Source organism: Hippopotamus amphibius, chromosome 11 (genome assembly GCF_030028045.1).
Source record: "Hippopotamus amphibius kiboko isolate mHipAmp2 chromosome 11, mHipAmp2.hap2, whole genome shotgun sequence".
In the NCBI taxonomy this organism is placed as follows: domain Eukaryota; kingdom Metazoa; phylum Chordata; class Mammalia; order Artiodactyla; family Hippopotamidae; genus Hippopotamus; species Hippopotamus amphibius.
In genome coordinates, this window is record NC_080196.1 from 99434075 (window position 1) to 99448893 (window position 14819).

At 45.4% G+C, this 14819-nt stretch overlaps 1 protein-coding gene across 2 annotated transcripts in view; it reads right to left on the minus strand.

Moving 5' to 3' along the window:
- The window catches only part of CCBE1 (collagen and calcium binding EGF domains 1), a 228949-nt gene that overhangs the window by 55961 nt on the left and 158169 nt on the right, over window positions 1-14819 (minus strand). Inside the window, exon 2 of one of the 2 annotated variants that reach the window (XM_057698849.1) lies at window positions 12645-13457. The exons of the other annotated variant lie outside the window; for it this stretch is intronic. Coding sequence (XP_057554832.1) covers window positions 12645-12805 — 161 coding nt within the window. The 5' untranslated portion in view covers window positions 12806-13457. The remainder of the gene's footprint in view (window positions 1-12644; window positions 13458-14819) is intronic. 2 annotated transcript variants of the gene reach the window in all.

Sequence of the window (14819 nt, forward strand, 5' to 3'; positions counted from 1 at the left end):
TCCCTGGAGTCTGGTTCCTTGCTCCAGCCAAAAGAAATCCTTCTGTGCGTTCCATCAGAGAGAAGCGATAAGACTGATACACAGACGCGTGGCTGTTTCACGCAGCTGACCCCTCTTTGCTGTTGTATTATTAACGGACTTCCCTCCTTCAGATCTTTGAAATGCTTTCTAATCTGGTCTCCTGATGTAACCTCAGGCCAAGGAGCTCTCAGAAGTTGGAGAGCCCAGTTTTTCTTCCCTATCCCAAGTATGGCAAGTAAGATAAAGAGCAAATAGTGCTATGTGATTAAGTGATACACGTAGCCTTGAAAACTTGCCATAGCAGCTTTAGTGTTGTGTACTCACACAGCTCAAGCTCTGCCAGAAAGTCTAGTGACAGAGGATTCCTTTCATTTTATTCTAGGGGAGAGCAGACAAGAGGCCATAAGCAGAACTGGGCACCCAAAGAAGATACCACTATTTTAGGGCATCGACTGTAAAAAAGGCGTTCAACTCAGAGGAGTAACTCTTTAATGGAATTTCAGGTACTATGATAAAGTGAAGAATCCCAGATACTATGATGGGAATGATGCTTTTGTGATGAGGGAAGGCTATTGGGAGGTGTATGTTATGGAATTAGGATCCACTTCTAGGTGCCCAAGTTCTACAAGATAGGGCTTAGCCTTCCAGCAGGGGCTGCCTGAATCAAGAGAGAACTCCCTGGAGAATGGAGGACAGCGGTCCTGAGGACCACTAGACTCCCCGCCAGGTCCAAGGATGCCCCCTCAGCGCCGGCCTGAGCATGGCCCTACTCCACAGTTGTGCTGATGGGCTAGATGCTCACCAGCTGGACCCAGAGCTCAACCCTCTCCCACAGATTCCAGGACACCACCCTAAGGGCCAGTTTCTCACCTCCTGACCCACTCTGGGAGATGGCTATTGCAACACCCTCCCCACCTGTTCTCTATTCCCAGTTATAGATAAGGCAGCTCTGACAGCGGTGGGGACCTTCTGAAGAAGGTCAGGCAGGTCCCGGGTAGGGGATTCCCCTTTGGCTTGTTGGCTTCTTTCTGCTGAAAGAGACTAGACTCTAGTTGGCCACGGTCTCCTGAGGAGCCTCCTGGGCAGGTGCAGGACCAAAGACTACAGCTGGCTGCATCCACAAACTGCCAACGATGCCCCGCTAAGTCCCCATCCCATCTTCCTAAGGAGGAGGCTCTGCCTGGACTCACCGTCTGATCAAACCTGGAAGTCAGGCAGGGGGCCCTTAGCCTGGAAAGCAGTGGTGGTGGAAACAGCAACAGCAGCGCTGACACTGACTGCTCTGTCCCTATGCGTGGCCTTGTCCACGGTGCCCTCGGCAGAAGCCAAGCCCAGGCCCTGCCTGCCCTTCCTCCAAAGGGGCCTCTTCCCTGGGACAGTGGAGATACAGGAAGGGTGGAGAAGGGTGTAGCTGTGGCCGTCTCCCAGAGTGAGTCACCAGCTGAGAAACTGCCACCTCCTACGGAGTTCCATCAAAACCTCACGAGAAGCAACAAGACAGCCTGTGATTATCCCCCTTTTACAGTGAAGAAACAGGGCCCAAGGTCATACTGTGAAGGAGGGTTAGAGCCAGGATTTCAGTCCCCAAAGTATGAGGCATAGTGTTTAGCTCAGAACAGTCGCTCATTAAAAAGATCTGAATGCAAAAAAAAAAAAAAAAAAAATCCAGATGTGGAAATTCGTCGTCATTAGCAGGGCCAACTTCTGAGCCCAGGAGAGCCAGGACCGCTCAGCTCACATGTCAATCTGATGCTGCTTTTAGGGACTACGAGCTGGGGCTGCTTTTTCATCCCTGGGACAGCACTCCCCTCCCCTCCTTGGCTCTCGGGGGAGTGGGTAGGGGAGCCCTGGACCCACGGTTACTAAATTAGGACAGAAAGGTGCGTAGAGCCAGCCTATCCTTCCGAAGCAGAGGCCAGGACAGTGGGCTGGGAGCAAAACGAAGTGAGCGTTGGGTTGAAAGTGAGAGAGTTGAGTGGCTAGAAAACCTGCTGAGGGTGCAGGAAAGCCCTGAAATCTTTACTTGCTGAACCGAAGTGTGACTAGTCTTCCCCACCTGACCCCCAAACATCTTACTTACTCTTCCAGGTTCAGCACAATTTTCTCCTCCTCTGAGAAACCTTCCCTGAATTCCTACCCACCAGGAAGGGATTTCCATGTCCTTTGAACACCCACATTCTCACCATCTGTTCCAGGCTAAGGACATCTAGGAAAAAACCAAACCAAACCCACAGTGGTTCTCAATCCTGGCTGCATGCTAGAATCCACTAGAGAATTGTTTCCAAAAAAAAAAAAAAAAAGAAGAAGAAGGAAGGAAGAAAAAGAAAAATGAAAAAATACTATGCCCAAGCTCAATCTCTAAATAATTAAATTGGAATCTCTGGGGCTGGAACCAAGGAATCAGCATTTTTAAAAAATCAGCCAGGATTGAGAACCATGTCTCTAATGTCTTGAAATCTGAATGTGTCCTTTCTTTCCATCCAGATGGGAGCTCCTCAGGGCAAGGAGCTTAATACCGAGCCCAGACCTTGCACGCAGTCAGGGCTCATCGAACGTTTGCTGGGTGACTGCATCCTCACCTGAAAATCCAAACAAACCTTGGGTGGGATACGGGGCATGTTTCGCTTTTTTGTGAGTTAAGAGTCATATGTGTGTCATCCTGATTTGGGCAACCTGAGGACACAAATTCCAAAGAAAATAAATCCCGCTTCCCCCCACACCGCCCCAGCTACTCTGCGTTAACATCCCAAGGGAGGAACAGGCTGTGTTGTTGGTTATCTCCTGCTTTCAATTAAGGAGCCTTCAGCCAGATTCCTTTGTGTGCCTCTGAGGCCCGAGCCTTGTAAATGGCACACTTTCAATTATTTATCTAAACAAAGGTGAGCCAGAGGGCAGTTCTAAACACTCGCCTCCTGAACTTGAGCCCAACTCCGAGCCCTTGGAATTCTCAAGCTTACAAGACTTGGTTTTGTGGATCCAATTTCCTTGAGGGAAAAGAAAAGAAAAAAAAAAAGGAAAAAAAAGGCACACTAGATAGGCGGCCATAAATTCTATTTCAGAAATGAAAGTCGTGCCAGAGCAGAGCTGCAAGGACGCCGGGCTTTGTGGCTGGCGGTGATCCTGTTGCTAGGTTGCTTAAATCAAACAGTCGTAACTCACTGGCAAGGAGGCGGACTGCTGAATCCCTTCCAGTTTTGCGCTGTCTCCCCCATCAAAGGATGCATAACATTCTATGTCACCAATGAATAACAAACCCCATCCGAAAGGAACACAGAACCCACAGCGATCTGCAAATGGAAGTAGAGAAAAGGCCGTCTCTCGTAAGTGAGGACTGGCTTCTGTTTCACTGTCAGCAAGACAAGTGTTCTTTTGGGGATGGGTCTGTGCCTCCTCCCTGTAAGGACCAGCCTGTGATGCGCATATGACCCCGGGTGCTGTGTCATGGGTACAGTTGATGGCCAAGAGTGAGCAATGGGAATGACCCCCATGGAAATCAAGTACCCCTTCACTTGCCCTCAGTGTCAGCTGCAGCAAAAGTGTGATTTGGTAACAATAAACCAGCCGGAAGTTAGGGCACCTGGGTGTTAAGAGCAGCAGCAGCAACAGTAACAATAGCTATTCTTTGAGTGCACATTACCTACTGAATGCTCTGTACTACTGTACCTCGGAGAGGCACTATCCTTACCATGGAAAGGTCCAGAGAGAGAAAGTAACTTGCCAGGTCACATGACCCCAAAGTGACAGGGCTGGAATCCATACCCAAACCTGCCCCACTCAAAAGCCAGGGTTCCTAATCATGCTTTTATACAGCCTCCCTAGTCCCAGGAGAGACATTTGAAAATGTTTCTGGAATCTACCTCTTTATACCTGATCCTGACTACCTTAGTTCAAACCTTAAAATCTCTCACCCTTACCATTTTTATTGCCTTTCATTCATCTTTCTGCCTCCACTCTTTCCCTCATCCCATCAAGTGCAAACACTTAAAAATATATTTATCACCCTATGCAGTATCATCTCAAGCCCAGTCCAGTCCAGTCCTTTGCAAAAGCACAGGTGGCCCCACTCCACCTTTTCTGTCACTGTCATTCCCTACTATGACCCAGTCTCATCAAGCGTCCATCTCAGAAGATCCCTTGTGTAAAACATCCTGTCTCTTCCTTCGGCTTTCTCTTGTTTACATGTTTGTCTTTCCACCCAGACTGTGAGCTCCTAGAAAGCAAGAAGTTTGTCTTGTTCATTCTTCTGACTTCCCCTAGATGTGTCAGAGGGAGAGTGCTAATGTATGTTACCCAGCTGACTCCCTGATTGAATGAACAGAACCTCAAAGTTGGGGAAAAAAATTAGCAAAGATCACTGAATTCTTGACAGCTGACCATACATGCATAGGGTCTCAGTACAATCATTCTCAACAATTCCTTGAGTTTCATAGATTTTACTTATCTCTGAAATAACCACAAGAAATTCATTAAAAAAAAATCAGATTCTAGCTTAAAATGTTTCTTTGATATTTTAGTCTAGCTTTCTTCCACTCAAAATTATTTTCTTCACTAAAGGTTAGCTATTAGCAATAGTATCTGATCCTAGAATGTCCACCTTTTCCTTTCTTAGCCTAAATGCAGTTTTCTTGATTGAGGATTCTGGTTTAATTCCTTGTTTACATAAAGAGCCAGTGCCTGGATTAAACTGACGAGCATATTATACTGGGTTTGCCTTACATCTATTAGACAGTTGCATTTTATGTCTTGTGTTTCCGGGCTAGGCGGGCTCCATGGCAAATACACTCAAATGGTAACTGCCTCTTGTGGGTTGGCCAAAAAGATTGTTTGGTTTTAAGTAAAAATAAGGGACACATTTTCCATTTTCACCAAGAACTTTATTAAATGTATTCATTAACCAAACGAACTTTTTGGGCCAACCCAATAGAATCGGCACTGTCTCCCTGCTTTCCCTGTGTGAGCTGGAACTTAGTTAACCTCTACCCAGGCTTCAAGATTTATCTCTATTTTCTCCTCTTTGATGTGGCCCTGGTTCTCGGAGCCAAGCAGGAAGCAACTCCCCCCACTTCCCCATCCCCCAGCCCCGAACTTCCCTAACACTTGCTCTCTGAGCCACTCGGACCCTGTTCAAGGTCATGTGTAGCAAATCACAGTGGAAACGACACTGACATGGGAACGTTATCCCTGCTGCACCACGAATGGCTCTAGGTGATGGACTCACCTCCCTGGGCCCTGGTTTACTCACTGCAAAATGAAGGACTTAGACTAGTTGGGTTACATGGCTTCTACACTTCCTTCCAGCTCTAAAAGTCTATGAAAAGATGCCAGATATCTTAATCCTAGTTGAAAGCTCCCTAGATGTGTGGAAGGTAAAATGCAAAAGAATAAAACTTCGGGCCACATTCGAACTGTTAAGAATTGAAAACGATTTGGATATTATGATCCTCTTCATTTTCCAAGGACCACATGATGACATCTTCAAACTAAACATGCAACCAAGAGATTGCCCAGCAGGATAAGAGTAACTGTTTCTGGGCCCAATGCTATAGGTTGTGTTACCTATGCTGTGAAATGTTCATCATGATAAAGTTGCATTCTCACAATTACACAGAAACTCAGAATTACACACACAGGAAAAACTACTTAAACATTCCTTTCAGGCATGATCAACCAATGTGGATTCAAGACACAGTGCTTTAGATTAGCCAAATATACATCCTCCAAAATGTGAAAAATAGATGCTCAAATTTGATTACTCTGAGGATGAGCTTCAAACTGTAAGCAATTTGGCAAGAGAAAGAGTCTTGGGGAACCAGCATTTTTCTTACTAAATTACACAATTTCTTATCTTTTAAAATAATTTATAAAGACAGGTTAGAATGAGAACAAAATAACAGTCGTTCAAGAGAGAAGATAGATGTAGCAGAATTTAGGCTCACAATTTAGTACTCTCTGGTTGAGTACTGTGTTTAGGGCTAATTTGCCTGGCAGCTGAGCCCGAAAGGGGAGCTATGAGGAGTTAGTTCCCATACAAGTTTTTACAAGAGGTAAGAAATTTACCAAGGAGATGTTTACCACTCAGAGTCCCAACTGGAAATAGAAGTCACATTAAAAGTAGGATAATCCAGGGAGGGGTTGTTTACAAAGGGACTAAAGTACAAATATGTGAGCAGGGTGCAAGGGAACCACAAGGCAAGTAGAGGAACTTGGGGCTGACCACAGAGGAGCTGTTGCTACCTACAGTGGATTAAATACCATCTCTCTTCCCCTCCCCCATAAACTCATGTCCACCTAGCACGTGATCTTATTTGGGAATTTACAAAGGATGGAGATGAAATCATATAGATTAGGTCGGGACCTCAATTCAATGGCAGCGTCCTTGTAAGAGACAGAAAAGCAAAAAAAGTTCACATAGAGATGCAGAGAAGGTGACCGTTTAACACGGAGGCAGTTATACTTCAATAAAGATCTGAAAAAAAAAAAAAGGTGGAGGCAGAGATTGGAGTGATGTGTTTACAAACCAAGGGATACCAAGGATTGTCAGCAGCTACGGGAAGCTATGAGAAAAGCACGTGATATTCTCCTTCAGAACCTCTAGGAGGAACCAACCCAGGTGATACCTCGAATTCAGACTCCTGGCCTTCTGAACTGTAAGAGAATAAATTTCTGTTGTTTTAAGCCACCCAGCTTGTGGTAATTTCATTATGGCAGCTGCAAGAAACTAATACACCACCCCACTCCCTAAAAGAATGAAAGGAGGGAGAGTGAGCCCAGTGGGAGAAAACGCATTGAGGTCAGTTTAAGTGGAGCAGTGACCTTCCATCAAGGGAATGAGCCAATCAGAGGCAACCTTGCAAGAAGAGAACCAGAGGAATGTATGCCCTGACCTAAATCTTCCCTTCCTCCCTCTAATCTCCACTTGGGGTCCCCACGGGTTACACCCAATAGGAAGCCAGAGGATGTGGAAGCCCTGCTGACATGGCCCATATAGGCCAGCTCCCCAGGCAGAGAGCAGGAGGTCGGGGTTGGGGGTGGAAAGTGTACCTGGAGGGGCGGATGAAAGCTACCAGCATGAGATGAGACCTCACAGTGATCATTTCTGGGATGACAAAGCTGAAATGTGTCAAGTTAAATCCTTCCTTCCTTCCTGTAAAGTGACTATTACTGTCCCCAGAAATAAAAGATGTCAATCTCTCTCCTGTACTGGGTCCTCTTCTCCTTCGACCCTCTTTAGCCAAAGTTTCTCTAACTCAAGCTCTGTTTGACCTCTTTGTTCTTTTTTTCCAGCTCCACACTCAGCCTTCATCATGGCCTTCATTATAACCGATGATCCTCACATCTGCCAATCTCTCACTCCAGCTCAAGTCCATTTCCTAATCATCCTGGGAAAACGTCACAAGGTCTCTCACGAACTGTTCAAAGTCAAAATGTTTGAAAAAAATCAACCACATCATCTTCTTTCCAAAACCAACAGCGTCTATGAAATCCCTAATCTCATTTCTCTAAACCATCTCAGCTTAAACTCTCCTGTTCATTCCCTTTCCCCAGACATCAAGGTCTTGTTAGTTTTCATAAGGACACTGGGCTTCCACTCCCCCCTTCTTCTCTAACAACTCCCACTGCTTGTGTCTGAGCCACATCCATCTACACCAGGATAATGGCAAACCGGCTCTGAGCTGGTTTTCCCAACTCCAGGTTCCCAGGTCTTTCAATTTCGCCACGGCCAAGGCAATATTACTGCCCTTCTCATGCCAGGCCTACGTTCACATTCTCCAGTGATCCTTTCTGTCTCATGTCCCCCCCGTCAGATGCATAACCCTCTCCCTGGCTTCTGACAATCTTCATATTCCAACTCCATTCTACTTTTCCAACCTCATTTCCCATCATCAGTCAAGGAGAACCTCGGTGTGGCCAGGCTGTTGCCTTTGCTGTCCTACTCCCACACTGTACTCATGCCTGTCCCTTTATCACCCCGTGAGACCACTTACCTACACTCTGTACACCAAGGTCTGCCATGAACCCCGAGGAACTGAAACCATTTCTCAAAAATCTTACAACAATACACACAGCCAGCATTTCCTTTGAGATCAGTAGTAAATATATACCTAATCATAGTCCTTTACATCTTTCCCTGTACCCTTATTTTCCAGATCAACCTACAAACTACGTGTTATACGAGTTCATGTTTCTCTGGGCTAAGAAGAAATTATAGCACAGATTAAGAGTTTGGGCTTTGGAGTCAGACCAGAGTTAGAATTTCAGCCCATCCATAGGCTATCTGTGTGACCTTGCAATTTACTGACCGAGACCTGGTTTTCTCATTTGTGAAATGGCAATTTGAATCTTGCCTCAGTGTTATTACAAAGGCAAGAATAGCTAATTTATGTAAAACAGCAGAGAGCAGGCATCAAGTTAGGTTCTTAATAATACAAAACAATGAACAGCAAAGTCGCATAACTTATACTCAAGGCCAATATGTGCAATTAGTTTTTAATCACATGCAGTCAGACACAGACATTTGGTTGCTGGGTCACATCTTAAGGTCTCCGTTTTCATTCCCCTTGTCTTCTTAACACCAACACTTCTGCTCAACCATGCTGGATCTGGAAACCAGCAGAAATAAGCCTCTAGGCCATGGTTATTCTAAACAACCAAACCCGGAAATCAGTGCTTCTGCGGATCCCAAGTTGTCCTGTATCCTCAATAAACAGACTCTGGCCACAGTGGGTAGCAGCTGTCATATTATTTCCATATTTATCAACATGGATAGCTGCCTCTTAGCAGCTTAGCAATCAAAATCAAAGGCTAATTGAAAGGTTATCTATGTGAAGATACAAACATGAATAAAAAATTATATGCATATATTACAGTAGCTGTAACGGATCTAGTTTGATCAAAAATTTTCATGATACTTTCTATAAATTACTGGCTATTGCTTAATACATAAAGGAAACTTTTGGCAATTCAATTTTTATTCTTCCTATTGTACATTCACTGATGCATGATAAGTACTAAGAAAATGCTAACATTTTCATTTTGAACGTAATTAATACAAGGGGACAGAAAAGGAAAAACAACAAAGAATTTGGTCCTCAAACAGAACCCCTCACGGGCATACACTAAAACCATGAGATTTTGAGACACATTTGGAATCTAGCACATTTCTTGTTTGCAGAGCACACCACACCAAAGAGGAACTTCAGGGCCTCGTGGAAACGAGCCAGATTCATACAGAAGGGGATTAGGAAACAATTATTTCATGTGTGCTTTCTTATGACCTTCCTGAAATCCAGATGGTTTATTTGCTCTGAAAGTATTTTAGATAGGGCTGATTTATTGAATGTCATTATTAATGAGCTGGGTGAGAAATGGAATAATTGTTTCAGTGACCCAACATGCTTTCAAAGCTATGGAATGGTTTGTTAGTTGCAAAATGCATTCCATTCCTGTTTGTGGTTGCTGACATGAATATAAAAATTTTCTTTATTAACTGAAATCTGTCATGATTTGCCTTTAGTGTAGTTAAGGCAGCTTTGAAAGCAATTTTTTGTTTGTTTTCTTAACTATAAAGTTTATGACTAATATTTTAAAAACTACTTAAAATCTTACGGCACAGTATATTTTCTAGTTAAACATAGCTTTGGAATTAATTATTAACTTATCTTGAGGATAACGACAGTTCTGAGGAAGCAAAATTATGATGCATTACAAAAGCATCTTAGTTGAAGGCTTCAAATCTCCAAGCTTCCTCCATATATCATCCCTCAAGCGTGTAACTTTCAACAATCGATAAAGAGAAATCAATCAGCCCCTGGGCAAACTCTTTGAGGTAATATTTGGAAATAGCAAAAAGTACCTATCTCATAAAGCAAGTCCGGGTCATCATAAAAAACAAACAGTGATAGCATGGCGATTTTCTAAGGGGAAAGCTGGGAAAGAGAGTGACTGTTCAAATTTTGGTGCCAGCAGAATTGGAAGCCAACAGAAAAATCCATGAACCCGGATGTCAGGCCACAGTGATGCTGAGAGTTCAAGTTGTGAACTGTGAGCCAAGATCACCATGGTCACCATGGGTCCAAAAGCTTCCAACACCAGAAGCCCAGCCTGGAAACATCCTCTTATCTGACCATGAAAGTCAGGGGTACTTAGGGAGCAACGGCTCTTGCGTTGCAGAGCAACAACCATCAATTCTTCTGCAGGACCATCAATTCTCCCTTCTGTGGGAATGACAGCACATGCTGGGACCATTTGACATATTTTGTTTTGTGCATGAGGTCTGAGGGAGGGAACGCTGTGACATATTTATTAGGATTTAATTATAGTTCTTCATTTCTCCTCCAACCCTTCCCTTGTTTTTAGTTCCAAACCCTTATCAACCTCTTGGCTTTTCTTCCCTTACTACCTATGGGACGTTTTCCTAGTAAATAGGATGATTAAAAAAAATAATAATGCTGGGACTTCCCTGGTGGTGCAGTGGTTAAGAATCTGCCTGCCAATGCAGAGGACCCGGGTTCGAGCCCTGGTCCGGGAAGATCCCACATGTCACCGAGCAACTAAGCCCGTGTGCCACAACAATTGAGCCTGTGCTCTAGAGCCCATGAGCCGCAACTACATAAGCCCATGTGCCTAGAGCCCGTGCTCCACAAGAGAAGCCACTGCACTGAGAAGCCTGTGCACCGCAGTGAAGAGTAGCCCCCACTCACCACAACTAGAGAAAGCCTGTGTGCAGTAAAGAAGACCCAACACAGCCAAGAAGTTAATTAATTAATTAATAAAAAAGTGCCAATTGCTCCTCTGCTCAAACTCCCCCAATGACATCCCACTGCACATAAAAGAACATTCAAGCTCCCCTGCTATAGCCTATTGGGTCAATGTGATCAAGTCCCTGGATTCCTCTCCAAATGAGGGTCCTCCTTGGTTCCCTGTGCTGCAGCTACATGGGCCTGTTTCTGCCTCCTTCTTCATCTCATAACCACACCCCATGACTCCCGGTATTCCTCCTCTTCCTTACACGTAGACGGCTGAAATTCTGGCATTCTCATGACAAGTGTGAGTAAAACAATTCTTCAGGAATGTTGCTACATCTATGGACCGGTCACATACAATTTACATACAGACATGCTTACTATGCAAATTCAGCTTCAAGACAAGTCCCCATCATTCCTCCCCCCAAACCATATTCCCACCCCTAAGCTTCTGCTGTTTTAAATCCTACAGCCTCTACTGTTGATGACATTACTATATTTCACTGAATTTGAGACACTCTTAATTGTAAGATGCACCATTATTTTATGTAACAAATAATTTAAGTTGTCAAACTGGCACAATGCTTTATCACCGAAATTCTTTTCCACTTACAAAAATACCTCTTTTAATCCTAATTAGACACAGATTGTCATATAATGACATGTGGGATACACATAACAGAAAACATGAGATTGGTTAAAAGGTTCTTAAAACGTCTTCCCATATGGAGTCTCACGCTTGGGAATCACTTGTGTGAAAGTCAATTCCTGTGCTTTACCACAAAACATTGTCCATTATAAAAGCATTTTAGTTGGAAGCTTCCAACTTCCAATCTAATGACACTGAGCCACTGGGAGCAGCATCTTAAAGAAGAAACCGTAAAAGTTAAAGTCATTAGCCCTAGCCCAGAAGCCGGCTCTGTGAGTACCTAGAGCCTCCTTTTGACTCCTCCTCTGGGAATGATGCCAAAGACATTGGATTCACCACTGCCCCACCACTTTCTGGTTCTTAGGAGTCAAAAGTCAACTGTGTACATTGAATAACCCTTTACTGTCTCTCCAGGACTTTTTTTCCAAGCAGCTGAAACCCTTGATGCACATTTTAAGGCCGGCAGATTTCTAAAAAGATTTAAAATTTTTGCTGTTTGTGCACTTGCAGGCACTAACAAAAATATCCTAATTGCCACCTGGGTACAGGGAATGAAAAACACACCCCAATTTCAAAGATGTTAAAAACACACACAAAAATAGATATCTTAGAACTGATGACAATTATCAAATGTCAAACGTTCTTGCATTCTAGTACAGAGAACTTGACCTTCTCACAGCTCCTGAATGAGGGTCCCCAGTACATCATAGTTCAGAACCCCTCCCTCCCACCATCAGTGGACAGCAGCCTCAAAGGGGCCCACCCATAGGCTGGGCTAAGCCAACCAAATTTACTCCGGAGTTTTAACTGACAGATTGTTATCAGCTGCAGAGAACAGCAGAGCTGGGCGTCAATCAGCTCTAAAGCTGGGGCAGCCTTTGTGGGAGAGGGGCTGTGTGTGTCAACTAAGCACAGGACGATGGTCACAGGGAAGAGGCAGGATGAGAAAACTCAGAGATGCTGTAACAAGCGAGAACAGGCACTTAATGAGACAGAGAAAAGTAACTTTAGGCTTTGACTTCCCGACTCCTGATCATGTGAGGCGCACGCACACTTCATTTTCTGCCCTTGGGTTTGGTGGTCCCCCTGTAGCCTTACAATTGACCCACATTTTCATCTGAGGGAGATGTTGGCTTCCGGCAACCAGAAGGGCTGTGGTTGGAGGAGCTGGGAACCCTATCCTCAAAGTCATCCACCAGGAGATGGAACTGAGAACGTGCCGGGAACCTCACCATCCCCCGTGAACCAGGCCGAGCAGGTGTGCAGAGCTAGGCATCCTCACGTGATTGTGGCGGTCCCAGGGGCGACAGGAAAGGGCCCGGGGCTCCTCAGCCTGCAGTGAGATCCCTTTTCTCCCAGGGACCCTCCCGGAGTCCAGCTCTGGGAAGAGCATGCATTTTTGTTGGATGAGATTTGGGTGGGTGGTTAATGGGGGGGAAAATCAGTATCACGGAGAGATGTGTTAGGAAACAGGCCTTCCGGTAAGAAGAAAAGCAGGTCCGCGGCCCTCACGTGCTGTGTGTGAGAGACCAGCGCTCACTTCTCAGCCTCCTCCCTGACTGGGCAGGGCAGACAACAGGGTGCTCTCAAGACCCTCATGGCAGAAGATCCAGGGGGTTAGGAAAAAAAAGAAAAAGAAAAAGAAAAAAAGAAGAAATGAGACTTCCTTCTCCAGAGAATGCCTAGTTTTCTTGAAGCAAGAGGTGAGGTTTCCCGGTTTAAGAGCACTGGAAAGCAGCGTGGGTGTGGGTACCAGGGAGAGTCTGAGGGGAAGCAGTTCAGTCCAGAGGGAAGGAAGTGCCTTTCCTGTCCGTCTTTCCAGGAAAGGCTGAACCTCAGCTGTTGTCTTTGTTCCCGGTGAATTCAGCCTGAGACTGCCCAGCTACCCTAACTGCAGCCAAGACTTCCTGACACCTGCCAGGTGTGGAGGTGGCCGGACAGGCGGGCAACTCTTAGTTCCATCAAGGACACAGGAGGGGTGGGCTTCTGGGTGGATGAGCGTGGAGCTCCCGGGTGTTTCCGGTGGCAGAAGAAAGCCTGTGAACCTGGAGAGGGCACAGAAGATACCTTTGGTTGCCCTGCAAATTGGCAAACACTACACTTTGAGAGGGGAGGGGCCAGGTGACATTAAGTGACACAGCCTCATCTCCAACTGAGCCCTGAATCAGAGCTAAGAAAACAGACTCAGAGCAGAAATCCAGACCCAAGTCTGACTGTTCCTTCTGTGGTCCACACCGTTTCCTAGGAAGCAGAGAGAGGGCAGACCCCTTCTTGCTCTGGGGCAGGCTGTACTCTGTGCCCGGGCCACCAGCTGGCTGTTGGGGGATGAGGGGCTTGAACGGCCCTGCTGGCCTCCATCAGACAGCAGCAGCTTGGAGTTCAGGGACCCCAGTAATCAAAACAAGAACAGCCGTGTGACCACCACCTGGCAGGGGGCCATCACTTTGTTATCCTTTTCAAAACACTTCCACACACACCACACTGCTCGCCTCTCTCAAAGTCGGAAGATCAATAAGCTCTTCAAAGGAGGGGACCACTTCTGCATCTTTTACCACCTTCAGCAAACTGCTGCTAGGCAATGCAGTACACAGTGGCACTTAATAAGTGCTGATTACCTTGCGTGGACTCTTGGGAGCTCCCCTTACTCGGCTCCTCCATCAACACACGGCCCTCCCAGTGAGTGGACAGGAGAGCAAGGTCTCTGCTGCTTTGATCTAGCACCTTGTTTTCCCAAAGCTCAGCCCTCGGTGCAGCCAAGACCAGCAACCTCATAGGCTCGGTCTGACCCGGGAAAAGCACGGGTGACATTTGCAGCTGGCTCAGACCCTAAGGTTGAAGCCTTGTGCGTGTAAGGGTAGCTTCTGGCTGGAGCTTTGTTTGCTATGGAATACAGACTTCCCTTGGGGAATTCAGGCATGTTTTCTTCTTTTCTTAAAAAAATAAAATAAAAAGGCTGCAGCCCTAATCTAAGTGGCATCTGCTGACTTTAAAGCACACACACTTAATCCTTACCCCGGAGCACTCTTGCCACGACACAGAAAGCCTTTTGGTTTCAATCATCAAAACACAAGGGAAAAGTCACGCATTTTAGTAGATACACTTTAAGTTGTTTTGGCCACAGTTTCTTAGATTTTTCAGTGGTCATCGATAAATCTCTCTAATTCCAATTTCTAACCCTACTGATTCGAGCTCAATTGAACTTACGGAGGATGCCTGGAATTATAATAACCAGGGACCGGGTTCTCATCTACATGGTTTTACTTTTATGTTTGCAGAGTTGAGAAACAGGAAGTTCTGACATTTATTTTACCTTTTAAATGTATGCACCTTGTAGCTTTCTCCAAGATGCTATAAAGTAGTGCAAAGTGATACACGATCAAGGGTAAAAAGTGAGAGGGCAAGAAAAA